The sequence below is a fragment of the Perissodus microlepis genome, chromosome 11 (assembly GCF_051167445.1).
Source record: "Perissodus microlepis isolate ML-2025 ecotype Zambia chromosome 11, ASM5116744v1, whole genome shotgun sequence".
Lineage (NCBI taxonomy): Eukaryota > Metazoa > Chordata > Actinopteri > Cichliformes > Cichlidae > Perissodus > Perissodus microlepis.
In genome coordinates, this window is record NC_140471.1 from 17,209,703 (window position 1) to 17,235,302 (window position 25,600).

Genomic DNA, 25,600 nt, shown 5'->3' on the forward strand with positions numbered 1-25,600 from the left:
TGAGCATTTCCATAATAGGATTGTGTTTCCTGCCAGGCTAATGTGACCCCTATTAGTTCAGGAAACGTACTGCAATCAGGCTCTGCGTGCGCTGCCAGACAGCCAAGAAAATGAACTGGGGAAAAAAGGAGAAATGAGGGACCAGAGGGTGAGAGAGATTTAAACAATGGAGAGATGTAGACAATGGGACAGCCAGAGGGACCAGAGAGGGGAGCAGAAGGGAAGATGAGTCATATCACTGCACCAAATCGGGCCTTGATTGAAATGCCACTGCAGCTACTGTACTTAGATTTTAATTTTGGTTGGCCTAAATTGGATTTTAACTCACCATATCATTAAGCTTACATTAGACATGCTGTTCATACACTTATGCCTTGTGTTTAAGTCAAATGTCCAAATCAGGAGTTGAAAAAGGACCAAAAACAAAATGAGCACATTATCTCCGATATGAATGGAGCAGAAGTGTTTGTTTCTGAGGTACTAGAAAAAGAACAGGGACGTGCAGTGCTTAAAATACCTGCTGTATTTATGTGGCAAGTGCTTGAGTTGTTTTCTTTCCTCTGTGCATCTTTGTGGCTGTTACTGATTTAGCTGCATGCTGGCCCAGCTAATCCTGCCCCCTGATCGATCCTCTACTACTCTTGCTCGCACTCTGGATTTTATCCAGGAACCATGTTGGCTCGTGTCTTTATCTTTTCATCTCATCAGTCATTCGCAGAGCGAGTGTCATGGAGAGTTTGCATTAACAATAGAATGGATTTGATACAGTGAGGCTGTGGCCTTGCTGGGAACCATTTGGCATGATGGCTGTCTAAACAATGTGCTGAAAAACGTGCTTAGCTCATCTTTGTTTTCTGTAAAGCGGCTGTGTCAGCCCCCAAGCTTAAAGCTTCCTGTGTTATGTCGAACACATCGCCACCGTGTCATTGATGGTTTACGGTCGGCGGCTTTCAGCAGAAGTGCAGGTCTGAGCAGTAGGGATACCTGCTCTCCCGCTGTCAGTCCGAGGGATTCGCCTCAATCCATTACATGCTTGGATGCTGATAGTGTTTGTCAGGATGCTCTGCATGGCCAGATAATTAAGCTGAAACACAAGGGTGACTTAATGAAGCTCGGCAGGAAAACATTTTCAAACACGGTTCTGGCCATAGAGATAGAAGGAGATGAGGTCCACTCATGCCAGGAGAAACCACATGGCTCCATTCTTGCATTGTTGTGGTCTCTGTTCATGCACTGGTGGCAGTGCAGAAAGAAAATATCCACACTAATAATCTTTAGTGAATTTAGCTTAATGTGGCTACAGGTTCTTATGGTGGCATTATCAACTTGAAGAAAAGCTAACCTAAGAGCATATATGTTCGTCTTGGATAACGATAGACTAAATATTATAATTAGCTAACGTGAGTAAAAGGTCTACGCCATGATCATCACTTACAGTGTGTTAGCTGAACATCACTGTCTTCCTTGTTGACTCATATTGGCCTATTAGAAAAGACAGTGTCAACTGTTTTTCTGTCTCATTCAATGTTGTGCCTTATGGCTTCACATTGGTATTATGTATCATGTTACTTATCAGTCTTCTTCTCTCAGGCCTAAACTGACTTTTCTTCCTGTTAAAGGGAGTTTTTCCTTCCCACTATTGCCAAGTGTTTGCTAACAGGGGGTCCTCTGATTATTGGGGTATTCTCTGTATTATTGTAGGGCCGATACCTTACAATATCACGTGCCTTGAAGTGATTGTTATTGTAATCTGACACTATAAAAATTGGAATTGAATTGAATGACGTCAAAGTGGCTACCTCCATCGTTTATGTACTGTTTATGGGTGTGTCTGTACTTAGTATTTCACAGGTCTTTACAAAAGAAAATTATAATTTCTATTATTATTAGTTTGCCTAATAAACTGTTTTAAACTTACGTCTCATTTCAATGACTGGTGATTTCCTTATTTACATACCCCAAGACTAAGTAATGTTTATCTGCATTTCTTAATAAATCAACACCACATATTCAATTAATTTATTACAGTTATCTTTAAAGGTGTACTGAAACTGTTTTGAAATTTGATGCTGTTGACTGATACAAAATCAAATCTGCTAATGATAACAGTAAGTCTTTGCATGGTTCAGTAAAGAAGTAAGAGTAAGAACTCCTCCTAGCGCACATTTGGTACTCTTACTGCTGGGACATAATTGTTAGCTCCCCTGGTGAAGAACAATTGTTGCCAGCCACCAGTTTGTGCCGGACTTAGCTTGTGACAACAACAGGGTCTACATCAGCAGCAGTGTGCACATCACTAAAGAAAGCTTGTGGTCTGTACAGGCTTTAGAAAATGTAAATACAAAAAAAAGAGCTTCATTTAGATATTCAATATGTTCACAGCTCACAAAAAAGAAATGCTGGGTCCATTTTAATTCATCCTTATCTGAATTTCATACTGGCATCCTTTTTCTTTTCTTGTTATATAATATGTTGCTTTAAATAAAAGGACACTTATTAGTCTGGCTTTGAAGCTGGCCTCACACTTAGAAAAAAAATCTAACATTTTCAGTTTTTGTCTTTTTACTGTCGAACCTTGAAAGCTCGGCGGTTTGTTATTTTTCCGAGGGCAGCGCAGGGTTTGGTGAGGTGCTCTGTAATCATTTTAAGGCCCTGCGACACTGTGACGAATGTGAGGATGAGTCACATTTTAACAGCAACGGGGAAGGCAATTGTGGGACTCTTTGAAATTATCTGCCTGTATTCCCTGGGCTCTGAATTTTTCTCTCAAATTAGATAAACAGTTCGCTTTAATGAAATGAAATATTTTAAAATAATTGCCTTTCACTGTGCATGTACCTGCAACCCTTTGTGGTAAGGTTTTTTGTTTTGTTTTTTCAAAATCTCATTAGTGTCCACCTGCTGCGTTTATGGTATGAAATGTTTTGGAAGTACAGCTGGTAGAAAAAACACTGATGCATTGTCGTAGCATCAGTCACCACATAGTTGTAGCTTGAGCTATCTCAACCTTTTTACTCATACCAATGTGAGACTGACATTTTGTCAGTTTAAAAGCATGCAGTCCAAAGTCGGGTTGTTTAAAAGAAACTATATGAAAGAAGGGAAGGGGGGAAAAAGGACGCTGGCTTTTTATTAGAAACTTTCTCTTTGTGTCTCCACAGCTGGGTAGGTGTGTCTGCCTCCGTTTGATTGGCAGCAGCAAGCAGGCTGAGTCCCAGCAGGGGAACAGAAGACAAAGTAAACAAAGTTGTTCTGCGAGTCATTGGTAGACGGTGGGATTGAAGAGTAAGGACCACACCAGCATCTAAACAGGCTGAAGTGACATTTTCTGGTGTGTTTATATGCTGTTCAGTGAGCTGTAGCTGACAGACTAATTGGCTAGTTTGCCTCCAAACTGACATTAGCCGTGCTGTTTTCCTCAGCAGATTTTCTTTTCTTTTTGGTGGCTTATTCAGGAGGGCGTGGGCAGGACGAAATGTGTTCACGTTTACAAGTGAGCGTGTAATTTTAATATTCGGCTCTAATTGCAAACTCGTTTTCTCCTATTGCAGCGACACCGCGCAGAATGAGTAACAAAGTTAAATGTGTTCGTTTTCAAGTCCCAGTAGGTTGTCAAAGGATGATTTCAGCTTTTTTCACACTGGCATATTTCCCATTAACATACACTATACTGCCAAAAGTATTCACTTACCCATACAAATCCTTGAATCCAGGTTTTCCAATCACTTCCACGGTCACAGGTGTTTAAAATCAACGACCTAGGCATGCAGACTGTTTCTACAAACATGTGAAAGAATGCGTTGTTCTCAGGAGCTCAGTGTCTTCCAGCGTGATACTGTGATAGGATGCCACCTGTGCAACAAGTCCAGTTGTGAAATTTCCTCACTACTAAATATTCCACTGCCAGCTGTTAGTGGTATTATAACAAAGTGAAAGTGACTGGGAACAACGGCGTAAAGAGCTTCTTGGAATACGTTTTCACGGCTTAGCAGTTGCATTCAAGGCTGTTATAGCTGTAAAGGCTGGGCCGACATCACATTAAACCCTATACATGAAAAGTGGGGTGTCACTCAAAGTCATAAGGCAGTTAAGGCAGACAAGGAAAAGCTCCTCTTGTAACTCTGCTTTCACTGGGTAGCTTCAGCTGTGGCAAGTTGCCATCTTACATAGACCTCAGCCTAACCCAAATTTGTTTATGTGCTTTAGGCAGTGTGAAGGTTTCGTCTGTATCCCTATTATAGCCAACACGGTGCCATTACCTGACATAATGTACTCAGCATCATTTGCTGTTGTACTGGACGTGCCCTTCACTTGCTCCAGTGGTCTAAACAATGGTTGTTGCTTGTTGCTGCTCAGAAAAAAATCACAGGTTTAATAGTGTAGTAGAAATCAGAACAAGATGAAACAGGAAGCAAAGCAGTCGTGGAGATTTTTCCAAAGCTTTGTCAAATATGTCTCATCTTTTTCAACTTAGCAGTGAACTCTGTCCATACTGTAATTCATACCTTTATGTATCACATCATGGAGAACTTGCAGCGTGCACCATATTACAAGAAGTGGGATGTGCACAACCAGTAAAAACGACACTCAAGCGCTTCTTTCAGTAGCTGTGACGATGTCATGTTTGGGACATGCAATAAGTGATAACTCCGTTTATACTGTGGTTCCAGCAGCAGGTTGGGGAGTTCAGCAGGCTTTAACATGTCCACTTGGAATCTTTGGGATGGTTACAGATCTTTAGCCTTTTTCATGTGAAGCTCTTGAGCCACTTTCTGATGCTGTGGAAGCCCGGTGACAGAATTTACCCTTATCTGAATTACTGTCTGTTTTGTTTGGCTTCTAACAGTGACACTAGTCTAATCCTTCATTTTCTTAATTGCATTATAGAAGTTTACATCATTTTACATCATATTACACTGTCAGAGCAATTAACAGGACGCTGTCTCAAATAATGTTGTTGCAAGCTCGGTCTGCCAGACATGATAATAAGAATCATTTTTACTCGTGGCTTCGTGCCTGTGCTCAGAGCGTCTACGAATCCTGGAAGGAACAAAGTTGGCCGCGGCGCAGCCTTAGATTAGTCACAGACCCGGGTACTTCCACTGTCTCCATGTCACCTGAATGAATTATCAGATTTTTCCAGTGTCACACTACTTTGTTAACCTTTCTGCCTGTTCGCTCAACACCCCGCTGCTCTTTGCCAACGTGTACGAGGGAGGAAACACCCTTCAGCTGTTATAAATGAGTCGATGTGCATGTTCGCACATGCCCGCGTGTCTGAGTGATAGGGGGGCGAGAGAGGCCAGATAGGGTGGCCCCTTTAATCGCTTCCCTGCTCCTCCCTCCTTTTTTTGCTCATCTCCACTCGTCTCATTACAGACTGCAGAGGGTGAGAACTGAGGCCTGTATAGACCTTGGCATTAATTATTGAACCCTATCTTCATTTACATCCTCCACAGTTTCTGATAACCTTTACATAAAAGAGCAGAGGCTAACCTGTCAGATATTACCAGTGTGGTGGGTAGTAATAGAACGGTATATGAGAGACAGAGAGAAACTCAGTTTGGAGATGCAATTACAAAATCTCTTACTTAATCACATGTAAAATGTTTGTCTATTTAACCACACACGCACACATTTACTGTAAATATATATATATATATATATATATATATATATATATATATATATATATATATATGTCAAGAAAGATATACAGAGATAGATAATTATAGCCCCCCCCCCCCCCCCCCCCCCCCCCCCCTTTTAATTATACTTTAGTTGTTCCTTGTTGTTCCAGTTGAGCTTCAGTGCAAATTAATGCCGTTCTGCTTTAAATGGGTTTTGTTGTGGCGGGTAAGGCAAATAATTATTAAAGCTGCCATTTGACTCCATGCATTGTCTTTGTCATGTTGGCCCAGTTCTGCTCTGCTTGTTCCCTCCTGCCATGCCCAGTCAATTTGAATCGCTCAGTCGGAGGCCAGCTGATGGAGGCCGCTGAGGTCAGCATGGCCAAGGCTTTCAGACAACTTGGTGGGGGGGCTCAACTGTGATGCTGAAAATCTCATTGTTATCTCCTTCTCTCCCCTGCCTCTTTTTGCTTTGTACTCATGTGTGTGTTTGTGTGCTTCCTGCAGGTTTCAAAGGGCAGCATCAAACCCTGACCTCCCAAAGCCTCTGAGCAGGAGAAAGAAGACTCTGCCAAGATGTTCAGCACCAAAAGGTCGGCACAATGTCACTTTTGATCAATTCTTATTTGGTCATAAAAAACCACACACACGCACACAGACACACGCACACACAGGGAAATCTCGGCATTTTAAAATGGTTTCTGCTGATAGTGGCTGACATTTCTGTTCCGCTATGATCCACACATGACTTTGACGTGAAGAAAGGTAATGGTTGATTTCAGGTCAAAAATCACCAAAAAAAAGATTATTTGTTTTCTGTTGCAGTCTCTCATCTTGGATACAGTATCTGAGCTCATATTCATATAGTTTGTATTTCCACTTAACAAATCTATGCTAATAGTGTAAACAGCTTCAGCGGGAAATTTAGAAAGCCCAGTTTACAGTAGCCCTCGGTTGTGTGTACATTTTGTATTTTTAATGTGGCGGGTGGTAGTGTACGGTCTGCATAAATCATTTATTGCTCTGGCTTTTTCTTGATGTTGAATGGGAGGTAGAAGTGGTCACCTTGCTAAGCTATTATGTAAAATGGTTTAGGTGTCATGAAGCAGAATGCTTTTGGTTCTTTCTCTTAATGTTTCAATCCCGTGTGTTACGCTTCACAGCTCAGGGTTGGCTTACGTTTCTCTCGTGTTGGGTTGATTACTCACAGCAGCTCATTCAGTCTCCCTCTGAAAGTGCTAATTAATTCCCTTTGAATAATTAATCCCAGGATTTCTAATAGTGCATTTTCAATCGATAAGGTTATAATGTGCAGGCTTGTTTTCAGAGCTTGCAGCTCAATAACCAAGGGAGGTCTTGTGGAGAAATGGCTGCCCCCATGAATGTATTTTTTCAACAGGAAGTATATCAGTGTACAGCGAAATATCCATGTGGAAAGCCTTTTTCTAGAACAAAAGTCAAAGAATTTAATGAGTGAGATGTTTTAAACACAGGACTATTTCATATCTGTCAAAGGATGTGGGATCCTTTTGTTCCTAACACATTACACACTCCATATCAGTATAGATATCCAGCAGGATTTTTTTTTTTTATCCCATTAAGCTCTGATTTGTTTACAGTTTCCCTCCAAGTGTTCCTTTAATTTTTTTTGAGCAGTGTATATAACAAGAGTCTTTTTTATCCCATCCATAGTAAAAAAAAAATATATCACGTAAAAATAAATAAACTGATACTGAATAAAAATAATCTGAAAAGAAAAAAAGGAAAACTGTTTAATAAAATTATCCAAGAGTGCTTCAGTTCAGAGAGGTTCATAAAGGTTTAGTTCAGCAGTTCCCAACCACCGGGCCATTTGGTACCGGGTCGCAAGAGTTGAGGCTCGGGTGTGAAATTTATGGTTTTCAAGGTTTTTATCGTTATTTTTATTTTTTTTGCCGTTTTTATCATTAACTCTGTTCCCTGGGTCTTTTCCTGTGTGTTATGAATAAATCTTCTTTTTTTGGTACCGCTACTGGTTTGATTGTGTTGTATTTATCCGCGACACCCTAAAGGCCGGTCCGCGAAAATATTGTCGGGCATAAACCGGTCAGTGGCGCAAAAAAGGTTGGGGACCGCTAGTTTAGTTCAATAAACTGGTCAGGATTGATCAGCTGTAACAGCTCTGAAAAAGGTTTTCATCTGAGAACTTTTTGACTTGCATACTACACACAGACTCACTGGTCCCATATGGGAATTAATACTAGTGGCAACAAACCCTGTGATTAGAGATTTGGTCATCGTTTTCTTCTGAAGTCTCGACTTGCACTGAAAAAGAAAAGTTGCCAGTGGCCTGGTAAAATATTGATTACTGCAACATTTTGATTGTCACACTTTGAAATGTAAATTACCAAGATTTTTTTTTTGGACAATGTGTCAGCACGAACGAATGTATTTACAGTGTGAACTTTTTGCTGAGAAGTAAGAAGGCTGTTAGGGATAGGATAATGTGTTGGGCGCTGTCACGTCCACGTGTCTCCTTACACTGTGACTGATCATCACGCTGTCATTGAGAGGATGATTAAACCAAACCGGCCCTCCGTCTTTTGGGAGCTGTGTCAGCACAGTAGATGACACGGATATGCTCGGAATAGCTGTAAAAAAAGATGCCATCTTTAAATTCAAACACTAGAAAATCTCATTCACTTTTTTGCTGAATACGAAACAAAGCATTTTTCCTCGGCTAAACTGCTGAACGAGATGTAAAGTGGCTCCTGTGTGCCTGTCAGAGATCCCTGAACGCTTTTGTGGCTTTACTCGTGTGTGTTTTAATAATGCTTTTCTCCTTTTTTTTTCTTTCACTGAGTCATTTCCAACAGCTGTAATTAAAAAGTTGGCATGCCTGTAAAATGCTTTTATTAAACACTAATCGCACAGTCATGTTAAAATAGCAGATTACCTTCGATTTTGATGGAGTTAAGAGTGTGCACCAGAGGCAGAGCTGTAAATCCTGAGCGCTTGTGATGGTGTCTTTGCTCAGTGCTCCCTTCTCTGTTTCATTGTTGTAGATAAGCTGAGAGTGCAAAATCTCCACAGCTTGATTGTTTGTGTTTACATATGCTCATTAAAATGCAACTGGAGCGCCGTTAATCTGAGTCTTTCATTCTGGATGGGAACGTTTATGAAGCGACGCACCACAGTTAAGAATTTGGGTTACTTATTTAAAATCTGCCATGGTACAAATGCTTCATGGAGCTCCATAAAGAGAAGAGCTGCACCTCCTTTGACTTTTCATTATATTTTCTTGGTGGAGACGCATGGATATGGCACTCAAACCTCATTTCCTTTTTGGGCAAACTGAACCGGCAGCGAAATCTGTAGCTGTTAGGAACATGTAGCTTACAACAACGACAAAAAAAATCTTAATCAAACTTATTGTTGTCCGTGTGTCATTCAGCATATTTCTGTATCTAAGTTTAATGAATCCAGCTAGCTAGTTAACTTATATGGAAATTGCCTTATCGGTTTCCTGCTTGCAGCTTTGATCCATTGATTGCTGATTGGTTTATCATCAATAACTGGGACACCACATCTGTGTGGATATCTGAACAAATCAGAGAGATGCATGGCTAGAGCTTGCATTACTTCTAACAAACAGCCAGTCTGCTTCCTGATTTAGTTCAGAAGGGCAAGTGAGGGATCACCAAACTGAAACATCCAAAGAATGTGTATATAAGTCAGCCGTACATCACTTTGCTGTCTGGGTTATAGTAATTTCTGTCTTTCACAGAACCTGGAGACAACGTAATGGCTAACTAATTGGTAGTTGACTGATTGTCCAATTGGTGCTTAAAAGCAGTGTCAGTAAATATGTTTTATGGGCGGAAGGCACAATGGCCATGTAGTGTATTTGTAATTGTTTAACGCAAACAGAAGCGTCCTTTGCCTGGTTTTGTCCGGTTTAAAACAAAATAATGCAATTCTGTATTATTAATCCGCAGCATCCCTCCCATGATTGCTTTTGTCGGAAATGGTGTGTGCAGCCTCGGGGCATAGCTGCATGCACTGCGCATACAGTATATTGGCATTCATCAGTTGTTGTACAGACTATGGCCAGTTGGAAAGTTTTGCATATCAATGAATCCTGTTTAAAAAAAAAAGGAAAAAAAAGTGAATACACATCAGTTTTCCTTTATGATCATTTCAGAGCTTCAGAATAAGTACGACCTTTTTTGTAGCAACCTTTGCACAGAAGTCTTAAGTTTCGTACTTTGTCTATTTTTGTCTTTTCTCCAAGCAAAAAAGGTTTCATGCATGACTCCTGCCTGCAGTTAGTAGAACCAGTGTAGGTGGAAAAGGGCTTTTGCTACCATGTTTCTGGCTTTTTTTGAATTATTTATTTTAAGCTGCCTCATCTTTGTAACTTTTCACATCTAAATGTCATCAGTAGGGATGCACACACTCGAAAGGTAACAATAAAATTAGGCTTCTGCTCTCACACTTGCCCGCATATTAATAACAAACATTTATTTATGTGAATCATGTGAATCTGTTTGCAGTACATTCTCTTAAAAACAGCAGAGCCTTAGTTTGATCCCAGGATTTCCAGTCGGAGTCACTTAGTATTATTATCCCGGGCTGTGGAGGTGTTGACTGTCACAAAGTCCGCCCTTGGTTGTCAGTCATGTCAGGTCATCATTTCAAGCTGCCTTCCAGTTTTTTGTGTTTTTTTTTTTTTTCAGAAACTGCCGGGATGGGAACAGGAAGTAAGTGTCAGTGCTGGCGGTAGCTCACACAGAGATCTTGGAGAGACAACATGACACAACCGGACCTCTAATTGCTTTCAGTGGGAGCTGCAATGAAATTACCCCAGTATGAGTTGGACTGGTTAAAGGCAAAATGGCTAACCTGAAGAGATATTTGCCAAATCTGTCCACACATTTCCCAGAAGTTAAAGAATGAATACAGCGCTGTGGTTTGGTCGGGAAGTGTGCCAAATATACTGTGTGGGACGTCACGTTACGGTGGAAAGATGCTTGCCTGGGTGGCACTGTCACTCGGTGACTCATGACAAACAATTCCAAACAATAAAGAAAGTAAACACCTTTATTATTACCTGCCACACCACACACTCTCTCATTGTATGCACAGTTTGCCCTTGACAAACTTTTGTACAGTGATGACAGGACTGAACCTCTATCCTCATTCAAGTATATATATAAAGCATGCCTCATTCATGCCTCGTCATGTTAGTTAAGCTTGTAATGACTTGCTGGCAATGATATACTTAACCAGATGTCTCAGCTGACATTGACCCCCTGATGAATCTTGACCTTTATAAGGAGAAATTGTCGGCTGACTGTAGGTAGCTCCGAACTTTTGATCGACATAAAAGGAGCTTGCACTCGATTACTTAAGTATGCAGGGGAAGAGAATGGTGAGGGAAGTAGAGTGATTGCAGGGATGTGTTAACCCCCCATAAAGGCCTGCTGATCCAATCATGATTTACAGGCTGCCACCCTGATGCTGCACACTGACTCTCCTTGGACTGACCTTGAAAAATGTTGCAACAGTGTGTCTGTGAGTCACTCATTCAGAGGCATCATCCATGTTTTGCTTTGAGGACTCGGTAATGTAATTTACATCAGGTTGGACTGTACGTGATTGATTGACTTGAATACTAAGTGAGTTTGTGTATTTAATTATACTGTAACCTGGCCAGTGGAAAATAGTGTTTTATAAATGGCTTGAAGCTGTCTATTATAATCAAATCACAGGACGCCACAGTGGCTCCAGTCAGCATTTTAACTCTCTTTGTACAGCTGTGCAGTAAGCAAAACATTGTTTCTACTTTGTTCTATAGTCTTTTGCTTTTTAACACAAATTTTAATTTGTTAATCTTATCTTAGTAGTTGTAATCATGATTCTTTTCACCTAATATAAAACTGTACTCACAGCTTTGAAGTCAGACTGGAGGTAAAACAAGAATGGTCAGACAGTAACAAAACCAGTAAATAAGCCTTTAGGTTGGCCAGATGACAAAGAAAAGAAATCTTACATCACCAAAGATCAGTATAGGCTCCTGTTTCACCTTTGAAGGCTCCCAGTAGCATGAAATAGGACTGTGCGATATGACCAAAATCTCATATCCCGATATAAGACATCTATCGTCCCGATAATGATATAAATCACAAAAATTTAACATTTTCTGTAAATTCTGTGAATCTCGGGCAGCTCGACTTGCGGGAAGTGTTTCCAGCTGGGCGTTGTGTACCTGGAGTCGAGTGTTTTAACCGATGCATTAAACTATACATTTTTAGGCATAAGTAACGGCCGCCGTTTTCTTTGTGAGTATTTATTACACGGCGTGCTGCGGGGGAAAGCCTGTTCTAACGTCTAAGGTTTATTTTTTTAGCACCTGGCGGCTCTCATCTGCACACTCTTTCACATGATTCAGTTTATTTTGAAAAGTCTCAACAGGATCTTGAGCTTTATTGTGAAAGGTTTATGTGGAAAATAAACAAGCGGACACGCGATGGTTTTACCATCATTGTTGCTAATGACAACGCATAAAAACAGTCGCTTGTCCGTCCGTAGTGTGGTTATATTAAATAAAAGAGAAAGAGAGAACTTTAAGAAATTAATATAGCCACTACAGTGACCATCAAAACGAGGAAAAAATGTTTCTTTTTGATAAAGCTTATAGTTAAGGCTGGATCAGGTGACATTGAACCCACTTCGTTATGCTGCAATAGGCCAAGGCCGCATGAGTACTTCCTTTTTCACTCACTATGTGTTTATACACCACTCTGCATTTAACCATCAGTTATTATTCATCTCTGGCTCCACAGTGTATCTTTGTCCTGTCTGAGCCTGATTCTGCTGGAGGTTTCTTTCTTCCCACTGTCGGCATGTGCTTGCTTATAGCAGGTCGTCTATATATATTATGTGCTATATAACTAAAATTGAATAGCAGTTGATTTGAATAGATGTACAACACTGCTTCCCTTTGCAATGAGAGATTATTGCCAAAGCTACATCCAGAATTACTCCTTATATCTACAGTGTAGCACACTATAGTTACTGTCTACCACACTGTTTTTGCCTGTGAAGTGGAAATTTATGTACCTCCAAAGAGCCTTTAAAAATTTCTCTCATGAAGTGAAAAAGTCAAACCCATTAATTTGCCTTTGGTAACTAAATGTCACTTTTTGTAGATGTGGAAAATTACAGTCTTGCGACAGTGCACCTGTCAGTGATGGTGATTAGTGTTAGAGAGAAGCAGAGAGTGAGCAATCATGTGACCACTGTAGTTTATAGCGCACAACTGATTTCCTGAGCACAGCATTACACTGTGTCATGGTGATAGAAACATTTAACTGGTGATATGAGATTCACTCGCAAACAAAGTTTAATTACTACAGTGGGCATACCGACTTTTTTTGTCAGTATTGTGACCCATATAACCAGGTATATAGTCACAATGCAACACACAGATTCTGTGATGTAAATAAAGATTCTTCGCTGGCGCAGCCGCGTTGGCGGTTAATGGCAAAAAACGTCATCTGTTGAGGAAAAATCAAATCAAAGGTAGCTGTCAGGTTTTTGATGTCAGCCTCTAATTGATAAAAGACAAGCGTTTCTCTCCAGACTTGCCATTTAGCTCTGATGTCGAGCCATCAAACAGGGCGTAATCCATCTTAGAAAAAGGCTCAGACAGATGTAAAGCTCAGAAGATCAGAATGCAGTGCAGACGTGTTGCCTTTTAAGTGACAGTCAATAAACCTCAAACTTGGTATGAACTCTCACGGTAATGAAGTGCACTCTAGTGACACTAAAAACACTGCATCTGCTATGCAAGTCTGTGAGAACACTGTGGATACAATCAGCGTTTTGTGTGGAGACGCCCCAGTTAGCCTTTACCTGCACTGCTTAGTCGGAGAGTGCCGATGGCAGCAGCATTTTGATCAGGGAGCTTCCGATGCAGCAGATCGTGGACATAGGAAGTGACAGCATCAGTAATAGAGACTGAGGACTACTAAACTCTGCAGCAAAGTGATGAGGAGTTGGATTTCTGCTGACACAGGGAAGAGGGTTGGATCAAATGTCAAGGAATGCATTAATTCTCCTGTTTTTTGTTTTTTGTTTTTTTTCCCCCGTGGGCCTGCACAAAGTAAGACTGCATGAATATGAAGGAAAAAGGTCTTGTCTGTGTGTGTGGGTGTGTGTTAGTGTGCCACTGAATGTGCCCCACAAACTATCTACATGTTCTCAGATATGCTAAATGTCACAGAAAGCGCGTCTGTACATTATCAGGAGTTAAACTGTATTATCATCTTTTCATTAACTGATGATATTAAATGTCACTCAGTGTTATCTTCCACATCGCCTTGTCTGCACAACTCACTTTCTCTGTATAATGAGAGCTTTGTTCAGCCTAACTTCTCTTATTGACTGAAGCCAGCGGTCGATTTAACCATCGATTTTACATGCAATTTGAAGAGAGTTTGTTGCATTCTGTCTGCAGACGAATTTGGTCAAGTGATGGTCGATAATCAGTGGCCAGAGATCAAGTCACATCCCTTCTCACGTGCCGAGCATTACGGCCGCCGGACTGGATCACAGTCTGTCAGGCTTGACGACAACATGGCGCTTTCTGTTGTGCTTGAAGGTTAGAGCTTACTGAGCGTCGCCTACTAAAATCCCAGCCTCGTGTGCTGCACCACACAGCTGCCATGACGAGGGCAGATGTACATTGTGGTTGTCTAAAACACATGGCCTTGGTCCCTTTTGGAGTGCACTCTATTAGTCTGAAAACTGATTGTGTCCTCCTGCTTTAGACACTATTAGGCTTAGATTGGTGTTCTTTGAGTTCAAATAGCTAAAGTGGCTGTGGCCTTTTCTAGACTATTATTTAGAGGAATGGTGACCTTATTAAAGAGTACAGCTAAGTATAATTTGGGTTTTCATCAGATGTGTGCTTTAGTGTTGTGTGGAGAAAGGCTGTAAAGTTGTTGTAGTACATGTGCATGCAGAACAAAAAATAAAACCCCAAAACAAGACAAAATATGATTTATTTGGCAGCTCAATTGCAGTTACTCAAACATCAACCTTAAAGTTGATGTAAATTTTTGAGAGGAATTAAATTGAAGCAAATAATGTTGTCCTCATAAATATACATTTAATATTGTGTAATTATGTCTACCAACAAATTTATGTATGCTAATGAACTTAATGAATTAAAAATACATGTGAGTGGTTTCCAGTTTGTGGAATTTGTCATCTTGCCCCACCATCTTTAATGCAGTGGCTGAGATGAACATCGCCGTTCCGCCTACTTGAATTTTATGTATATGGTCCTATACATAGCACACCAAAAGTGCAGGAAAAGAGAACTTAGAGACGTTTGTTTGCTATGGAGGCAAATTTAATTTGTGTCTGGAACTTTTAACTCAAGATAAGAAGGATCATACCTATGTTTCATCATCTGCAAAGGGGTCCCCTTCACCAAGGAAGGGAAAACACAAAGAAGACAATGCAATTAATGCTTTAACTCTTACTCCTCACCTCAAGTTGTATCTCCTTAACTGAAGCCAAGGTTCCAATACACAAAAATGTGCATAAATTCTGATATTGTCTAGAAATGCCAACTTCCTGTCTCTGGACAGATGGTTGAACCACAACAACAGCTGGTTATAAGTTAACATTATGCCAATTTTAGGCTCGAGTGTCCTAAAGATCACATTTCCCTCTGATAACCAGTGTGATTACGTTAAGAGTCCAGAAATGGAGCCACTGTAACTACGGTTAAGAGAGGTAAGAAAACAGATTTTACTTGATTGCATCTAGTGGTGAGATTTTACACACTGTACCTTTAATTTCCACCCGCCATAATTTATGACCAAATTTAGATTAAAAAAAATTCATACTACATAAGCCACCATGTGACTATGGCTACCACCGACTAAAAGACCACCCTTCTGGCAACACAACTAATGGTTAGGCTCGTTATGCGACTAAGCATAACATGCTCATAGAGCTGGAGTTGTATCAAGTCACTTGAGTTGTTTTTGTAGCTGATATCTGTACCTAATGTTCCCAAAGAACATTTCAAACACCCGTTTAAGATAATGTACTTATAAGTAGAGCAGGGCGATATGGCCAAAAATATTTATCACGATATATATTTGAAAATTTGCGATAACGATATAACTGACGATATAATTGATGCGAGACAAAATACAACTCCACAACTTTACTAGCGCAAAAAAAAAACCCTTCCATTTATTTTCACTTAAACACAAAGCTGTTTATGTGCATTAAAGCTATAAAAAAAAAAAAACAGTGCAAATGCAAATTCCTTGCTGAAAGTTTAACCAAAAGGCATTTCCAGTAGAAATGGGCTGACATATCCTGAACATAACCACCTATAATATCCACTGAAGTTAAAAAGAGGTGCTTTGCAAAATTAAACTGCAGTGTGCCAAATAAAAAAGTCAAATGCGTATTTTTCGAACCATAGGGTGCACGGGATTATAACACACATTAAGTGAAACAAAGCAGTCAGATAAATCAAACTTTATTCAACTCATTCTTCTTGCTTCCTCCATTTCTGTACCATCGATTCATTAATGCTGTATTCTATCACAGCTGCTCTATTCCCGTGTTGTTGCAGTATATTAATGACTAACCTCGTATTGTAGATGGATTATCTCAGTTGTTCTCCTGACTGAAGTTTGGTCCGTTTACAGCATCTTGTCATGCGATTGCATTTGTCTCTAACCATCAGGAACCTTCACGTTAACTTTAATCGAGTGGAAAAGTGTTAGCGTTCATCCTCCAGCTTCACTGTTTATGTAATGCTAACATAGCTGTGTCGCTAGCGATCACGTAGCACATCATTATAAACCAGCTAGCCCAACTTCAGTAAGCCTACAAACGTTACTGCTGTTTAGTTTTCTGTCTTCATTTATGTTGGAAGCAGGGGCGGATCTAGAAGGGTGGCATGGGGTGGCAAGTGCCACCCTAAAATGATCCCTTGCCACCCCAAGTGCCACCCCAGTTTTGCATATGACAATGTTGTTTATTAAAATAAGATAGTATTAACAGTTTGAGCGTAGTTACAGTCAACAGTGAATATAAATACTAAAACTGAATATATTGCATAGTGCTCCCCCCCACCATTAACAAATGGTTCAGCCCATAGCAGGACCGGCTTTTTTCTTGTTTTCAGTAGCAAGCGACGCTTATGATTGTGCCAGAGCACATTTTGAACAACACCATGGGAATTTCGGATTTTACACAGGTGGTTGGATGTTACACTCTGGAAATGGAAGGAAGGTGAGTGTTATTAATCATCTGTGGTCCACGGACACGCTGCACCTCCAAATCACATGACTGATCTAAGCTGACATAAGCTGCAGCCACCCTGAGTCTCTATTTCTGTCATGGTCCTGGGTCGTGTGACCCAGTGTTGAGTTTTATGTATCTTTTGTCTTCATTTATGCTTTAGCTTAGTTCGTCGAGTTAATTCTAGGGTGCTGTTTAGCCCTTTGTTTCTTAGTTGTTTATGTCATCTCCCTGTACTCAGTCTCCCTGGTTTGTGCGTCTACCTGTCATGCGTCATGTCTGCGTGGTTATGTTTAGTTCATGTCATGTCTAATCTCCATGTTTCCTGTTTTACTTTGAAAGTCTGTATTCTATGTCAGTGTATTTAGTTTCACTTCTCCTGTCCTGTCTTTAGGTTCGTGTGTCAGCTGTGCTCCCATGTGTGGCCACTTCCCCTGATCATCCCTCATGTGTATTTAGTCTCTGTGTTTCATGCAGTCTGTGTCGCGTCGTCTGTGTTCCCACCCTCCATGTCCTCATGGCCAGTCTTTACAGTCATCATCATGGTCCTCTGAGTCTTCTTAGTTTATCAGTATCTGTTTCCCAGTTTAGTTAAGTTCAGTTTAGTCACGGTGTTTCTGCTTTGTGTGAGACCTGTCATCAGCCATAATAAAGGCTCGCTTTCAGTTTAAGTTTACTCCGGTCTACTCTCTTGTGTTCGCACCTGGGTCCACCACACACACCACCGCACAGTCTGTCTCCTCAGATCGTGACAATTTCAGCCCACATTGAAAGTTCGGACTTCAAAGTTTTTAAATTTTAATTACAGGCCAGTAAATCAAGAGTTATGATAATATATATAAGCCACGATTTTTTCTAAATACTGTCGTCACGTTTTTGTGTGTGTGTGTTTTAAGCGTTTTCTAAGGACAGCGCGAAAACAGTAAAGAAAGGGAAAAAAGCCACCTCTTTCCTGTCGGTGGAAAAATGCACCATGTCGACCAATTTTAAAAAAAAGTCAACATGTGGGATTTGGTTGTTTAGGAAGAGGGAAAAGTTTTGGGAGTGACGGTAATGGCAGCGAGACAGAGCGAGCGAGTGTGAGAGAGGGAGAGAGAGAGTTTTTAGATGTGGGAGATTTGTGACGTTTAGTGTGGAGTGTATACTTAGTGTGTGTTGTGTTGTCTTGTGTAGTTGTTCTGTTGTGTAGTCGTCGTTTTGTTTTGTGTGTCAGTGAGGGCACTAATGAATGTCACAAAGGCACATTGCAGTGTAAACATTGTCACTAAGTAGAAAACCAGCGGAGTGATACACCTCCTGTTGTCAGGCCTGCAGGTTTATCCCTGTGCTGTTCTGTCTTTTGGTGGACAAACTTTTTTTTTTTACTGGCACACATCATTTGTGGGGCATCTTATTGTGACACCTGATTGTTCTCTCATTTTAGTTTTAGTAATATTTTTAAATGGTTGTAGAAAATGGAAAAAAAAAAAAACGGCAGGTGTATTGGCTGCATTTTTAGATAAATAGCTGTATATGTTTACAAAATGTACAATTTATATTTGCATTTCAAGTTATAAAAATTTACCCAACATGTCTGTGGGGGTTGTTTTTTTTACAGTAAAAAATACTACTAGGATTTTAAGTTCTTTGTGTGAATTCAGATCAGTAATACTAATGCAGTATGTCAGTGAAAAAAACAACTAAATTCAGTTGAGCTGAAAAGAATGATACCAAACAAGGCAAGGGGAAAAAATAAAATGAAACAATCTGAGGGTGAACTACAAATGTAAACTCAAAAGGAGTCAAAAATAGTCGGTTGTATTTCAGACCTCAGTGGGTTAATCCAACAAATCATGAAAAATTAGGTTTATATTTTTGTTCATGACAGTGCAGATTTCTGACATTTTGTGTAATGTAAGCATGTAACAATTTGATTGTTTTCTAACAAAAAACAGTGTAAAACTTAAGTTAGACTTGTGTTTGTAAATGAACCACCCCGTGTTGTGTAGCTTTCTGGATTTTATACTTATTGGGCTACATGTTTATTTATTATACAGGCTATACAGTACATAACATCAAAACTCACATGTTTTATGTAACTAAAGTGTGTAATTATGTGGGCTACAGACAATAATTAAGTTATAGACTATATTTATATGAAAAACGTGTATAGTTACTGCATTTGAATCATTTTAACCATATGTAACCACCTGCATGTGTGTTTGGGGGAAAAAAAAAGGCTTTTGCCACCCCATTTGATTTCTTTGCCACCCTCATGCCACCCCAAGAAAATTTCTCTAGATCCGCCCCTGGTTGGAAGTGATAACAGAGCTGTACGTAGAACATGCTATATCATGCTTAGGTAACTAGCGAAACTAGCGCGCTAACTTCCGCTAACTTCCTGCTAACTTCTAACTCCGTTGAATGTAATAAATTCAGTTTTCATAGATGCCTGGATGTTAAACTTCATAGTTACACCCGGTAAAGCAGCAATGCTGATCGTTTTATTACTTTGACCTGAAACGGACGGAGTTTAGGACCCAGATTACTCCCAGATTTACCAGCACCAAATACGGCAAGAACTACGGCCGCTTGCACGTTCTACAAAAAAAATGTGCTTTGTTGTGTATCTGACGGACAAACACCAAACCAGTTCCACATCACTGAAGTGGCACCATTTTTACAAACCAATTCTTGTTCATCCGCTTCACTCAACAATCCGCTTACCCCCTTCTCATTCTGTGTTGCCGTGGTGTTTTTTCGGCCATGTGCGTATGAAAACAAAGGCACTGCGCATGCGCGTTTTACCCATATTCTATAGCGATATTTCTTTTTCTTATCGTTGCCTAACATTGTACCGGTATTACCGTGAACGGCATAATATGGCCCAGCCCTACTTATAAGCTTTATCAACAATGGCAACAATTCTACTTCAAACTTTTTTTAAATGAAGTGTTATAAACATGATCTTATTATGTATGCAATTTCATGGTGCATATTCACCACTTGGCATAGAGAAATTTGCCACACAAAACAGTTACTGCGACATATTAGTGTGAGTAATTGTCTCAGCCTGGCCACGCCTTTATAAACTGTGGCTGCATGAGGAACCCATGAAGGAAGCTCTTGGTGCATGTGCATTAGAGAGAATGTAAGACCTGCTGGTTGAACTGGCGTACTTCCTGTTTGCTTTACACACATGAGCAGGATCATAAAGAAAAGTCATAACGCAGCTTTAGACGCTCCAAATCCTACTGAACTCGTAAAAGGGTCACTGAATCAAAGAGGGATGCCTTTTCCATTACATTTAGTCATCTGAGCCTTTGTCAATATGAAGATATTAAGTGCAGCTTTTAACGTTAATTATAGTTTTTAAGTCTGAAAATGTGGAAAGTGCATTCCATCGAGCCCAGAAATCTCAAGTCCAAACCCCTGAGATATTAGACAAATCGCTGCTCTCTTTGGTGCCTTTTTGTATTGTTGTGTCTCGCTGTCAGCTGTGTAAACCGGGCTAACGTGTCAGAAATTCAGGGCTTTTATTGATGCTTTTTCAGGATGAATCCAGTCTATACATCACTGGAGGCTAGTGGTGCATCTATTCATAACATGTCTGTTACCCAGCGTTCTCGGGCAGTAATCAACATGAGTGTTAGAAATTAGATGTAGCACCATCCAAAACGATTGTCCTGACTTCATAAAGCTTCACATCAACACTCAGAAACATCCTAAAGGTCATTGTTTTTAGGATCTGACGTGTTTTGTTGTGTTTTTTTTCTCTCGGAGGCACACAGTGTGGTATTTGTTCCATTCTCCTCCTCCACCTCGCCTCAGTTTTCCACCCCAACACTTGTCAGTCATTTTGATGTACTGTCTGCTGTCTACCTCTAGCTCGGGGCTATTAATCGACAAAAAAAGAAAGAAAAGAAAACAGAGATGTTCAGTGTATTTTTTTTGTTTTTAACATGTACACTCAGTCACGTGTTCCTCCTTGCTGCTTTATCTTGTTGTTGTTGTGACCTTTCTGTGCTTGACAGCTGGAACAACAGCAAACACGCATATAGACGCGTGACTTATGATATAAAACACGACCTGATATTTAAATACGGGAGTCGGTGCGTTTTTTAGCTTTGTGAGAAGGAAGAAAGAAACTGCTTCATCCACAGGACTCCTAATCAGTCAAAATGTATTGCCTCACATATCAGATCAATGTACGGAGGTCGAATGTCACCTAGTGAAATTGGTGAAAGTGAGCCTCCGGGCCATGGGCACCAGCTAATGAAATTTTGATGCAGCTTTATTTAGAACTATTTTAGAGGATTACATTCCAGGCTCCATTTCCAACTTCAAAGATGAGCTTTCACCACCGCTGGGGGTAGCGAGCCTAACGTCACCACTTCTTGCGATAGGAAAGTTCCACACAGTTTTGTGCTCGAGTCCCCCACCCATCTTCTGTCATTCAGAAGGCTTTCAAGTGATCGCTTCTAATCTGACTCATTTTAGTTCTCACTCATTTCCCGCTTTGCTTTGTTAATCCATGAAGTGGGATGCGCAGCGGACTTGTGTGTGGCTCTCTCGATTAGATTAGATTAGTGCTTTCATCACTCAGGGCCAGATGAGCGATAGACAGACCGAGACAGAGAGGGATGGCGTGACTGGAGTGGTGGTGGGTTTTAAAGAACTGCCAGCTATGCCACAGAATAAACACTTCACTATCTACAATGTGTATATTTGATGCTGATGATTCTGCTAATATGCAGTAATATCCCAGAATTAATGTAACTGGTTGTATTTTTTGGTTGTCTTAGTGTGCTGGGTGTGTATAGATAGAAGCTCTGTTAACTCAAGTCTGCCACATCTGATCTTTCTGTTGGTTTACAAGTCACCCCAGGTGGCACATTTTCTGGAAGAGGAAGGCAGGGCATTGATATAAATAAATATGATAGCAATCATTTGGAGACCACACGGTCACCAACTTGTTTTCTTCAAATGAGAAGTGGAGTTATCAGCTAATGCTAGCTAGCTTGATTAACAAGGTGTATCAATGATACCTGCAAATTGGAGCTTTTTCCTTCCTTCGACTGGTCCCTTTTGGGGTCACCACAGTCAATCATCTGCCTCCACCTCACCCTATTCCTTACAGCCTTCTCTGCCACACCAACCCTCTGCATGTCCTCCATCATTACATCCATGAATTTTCTCTTCGATCTTCCTTTTTTCTTTCTGCCTGGCAGCTTCTTTTTCAGCAACCTGTGTTCACAACGTACGGGACTGTTGTTAACATCTTGGTGTAGAAATCCCAGCACACCTCCGGGGGCAGCTAAAGGGGGACCAACACAATATTACGCAGATGGTCATAATGATATGTCTGATCAGTGTATGTTGTAGTGCAGTGTAAGTAAACTACACCAACAATGGCTTTTGTAGTGCCGTTACACTAAAGTTAAAGTAACAAGATAAAAACTGTACAGAGTACTTAATATTTAATAATTTTAAACAAGTCATGGGAAAGCACCTGCAATATAGTCTCTCTTAGTTGAATATACTTGAACACGAGTCTCATTTACTTGTTAAAATCAAGCAAACTTTAAAAAAAAGGGTGCTTAGATGCTGTATTAGTTTGGGCCCAGTGTTGTGTCCATTTGCTTATAATTGTAATACTTGATAAAAAAAAAACTCATGGTGGCTAAAGTGCTGATGAGGAGCGATATCTCTGCTACAGCGATAGTTTAAAACGAGTGACGGCAGCGAACGTCATACACCTTCCTTACTTCTCTTGACGATTTCTTCCTTTTCCCCCCTTCTTTCTCTCTTTACCTCCTTGGTGGATGGATAGCTTGCAGCTTAGCTGGGTGCAGCAACTGGCGCCCGAGGAGATTGCTGACCTGGGGTGAATGCCTAAGAAGAGTCAAATTAAGGTTTTATTCCATTACTCACATGGAAACACCAGCAGCGACAGCAGTTCTCAATGTCATCCAGAGGGTAAATGCTACTTAATCGGGGTGGGGGGGACAAAAATGTGCACAGCCACATCCCTGTGCAGCACGGCCGTACAAATTTACATATGGAGGGGTTGTTTTTTTCCGTTACTATTAGAATTTTTTGTGATGTGTGCAGCAGCTCTCTATTATGTCATGCAGACAGGCCGGGCCAGCGGTAGCCAGCGAGCAGCAGAGAGAGCACCTCTGGGTGGTTGGATGTGTTTTGTTGAGCACGGTAATTCAGTCTCCCTCTGCTTCAAAGAGACAATGCTTCTGTGACCGTGCAGCCTTTTTCTGTCTAGGCTTTTATCCTTGTGGCCCATATTACTCCATATCTTATATAAGGACAGATTATAGGAAATAAATAAATAACTAAGACAAAACACTCGTCCAGACAAAAGGGCTTCAAACAGCCAGCAGTTTGGAGCCAGATATGCAGCTTGTACGCCTATCTTCCTCTGAAGTTGCATCTAACTCAATTTGCTGACTGCTGTGACATTTTTGTGATCATGGAAAAGTGCAGCGGCTGAATTTATTGTCGCCGGGCCTCTGCTTTTTATTTATTTATTTATTTTTTGATGACTGCGCATCAGGCGCATCCTTTTCCGGCAGCAGGCATTAAAACTTGAATGATCTCATTTATTTTTTTTCCGCTCTCTGAAGCCGACAGACCAACAATGGCATCTGCACTGAGGACGGCATCGAGGACCCAAAGCTGTTAAAACAGAGGGCTTTGCTTTATGATTGTAGAATGGAGCAAGGCGTGTCATAAATGTAGGGATCATTTGCTCGTAAAAATAGCATAACCGTCGTATTTACCTAAGTGGGAATTTCACACGAGAACAGATGTTACTCATCCAAACTAGAACATTTTCATATATGGCATGGCAATAAAACAGTCCATTATGTTATGTTAAGCTGATCTTCATAACAGAGGACTTCATTTAGAGGCCACTCATACTCATGCACTGTGTCCCCTTTGCAGTCATCCACTCGTAGAGCAAAATGTGTGAGTCACACACAACAAGCTTACCAACTTTAGGTACTGTAGAGCACTAACATGACTGCGTGACACTGACCTCCATCATCTTCATCGAGACTTGATTGTGTAATATCTTTATACTTTCCACAACAACATATATATATGAGCATAGGAACCAAAAATTGGCCTTACCTAATGGTCACATGTCTGATCACCACTTTGATGAGATAGGATATGCAGCCTGTGTGGTTGCTGGCAGACTTTCATACGAGCTTGAATTTACAGGTCTCTGCAATGTGTGAGGAGCAGGTTTAGTGGTCTCAGAGCGCTCTAACTAAACGCTACGAGCTTTAGTTGACTGGGAGGTAACCCCAGTGTGGTAACTACAATTTATGGCTTATAACAGATGGCACAGTAAATTCTTCCATGTCGCTATTCAAGCAAATATCAGAAAAACATTAAAACACTACAATATCTCTAGTGTCTAGCGGCATGGCTCTTCAACCTGCACATGCAAAGCAAGCAACTAGATCACTTGAATATGACTGAATTAAAACCACCGTAACGGGTCCACGCTGTTTTCGTTGAAGCCTTATGTGCCGCTTTACATGACTGCATTTGTAAAAGAAGCCAGGATCACACAGAAAGCTGTCAGTGGCATCACAAAGAGGTTTACAGGTGGAATCCTTTTGACTTAAAAAAGCACTCCAGCCTCCCACCTCTGCACCCAGCTATGACTAGAAAAGAAAAGTTTGACATGCATTAGAAAAGGTGTGGACAAATCATAGCTTTTAGACATGTTCAGGGAACGCGTGGGTATTGTGACAAAGGGAAGAAGGTCCCAGTTGTGCTCATTTTACAAAGGGTTCACAGGAAGGTAGAAATGACACGCTCATCAGCGTCCTACACGGCTCCAGCTCCTTCCTCTACTTACTCCACTGTGGAGTCTGTTTTTTTTTCTTCCTCTTTCAGGCTTGAAGTAGTGCAGCTGAAGTATCCTGGAAGGAAGGCAGTGAGGACTGGATGAGTTTTCCTAGTTTGCCAAATTTGTCCCTAAATATTCCACAAATCTCACAAATCTGTAGCCAAACGTTCTTTAGTTTGTCGTATATATATCAAACATGTTTGGGCACACTCAGGAATAAAATTTGCACTAATGCTATAGTCACAGTGCGGAAAGTGGTTGGACGTGGTTGCATGACCAAAATTAAATGATAAATTAGATGATGTTTGCAATGTACTTGTGAATTTGCTGCCTTTGATATGGTTTCTTCAAAGAAGTGGATCAGGTCGACAACTACTCAGAATCAGTTGGGTGCGATTGCAACCGAAAATTGCAAATCTGTTGCAAACTACATACACAATTATGTGTATTAACTCTAATTAAATTAACTCTAACTACTCACATTCACAGAACCGCGGAGATTTGAAACAGAAATTCAGAAAATCTTCCCCAAATAGCGAGATAGACCTGTGGATTTAAGGATTATTCTGCAGGGCCAGGCTGCCTGTTTCTAGTTTTTGTAGGAAACTAAGCTAACTAGCAACTGTTGTTAAATTTATATAGGAAACACAATTAAGCCAGCAGTCATGAGAGTGATATCAGCCTTTGTCATATTCCCTGAAAGGTTAAATTGTAATTTAAAATGTTGTAACATTTCAAAACATAGACGACCAGTAAAACGAGAGACAAGCAGTTGTTGCCA

At 40.6% G+C, this 25,600-nt stretch overlaps 1 protein-coding gene across 2 annotated transcripts in view; it reads left to right on the forward strand.

Moving 5' to 3' along the window:
• The window catches only part of oxr1a (oxidation resistance 1a), a 167,429-nt gene that overhangs the window by 12,528 nt on the left and 129,301 nt on the right, over nt 1-25,600 (forward strand). For both annotated transcript variants that reach the window (XM_084942749.1, XM_084942751.1), the window contains exon 2: nt 6,138-6,223. In XM_084942749.1, the coding sequence (XP_084798875.1) occupies nt 6,207-6,223 (17 nt within the window). In that variant the 5' untranslated portion in view covers nt 6,138-6,206. The remainder of the gene's footprint in view (nt 1-6,137; nt 6,224-25,600) is intronic.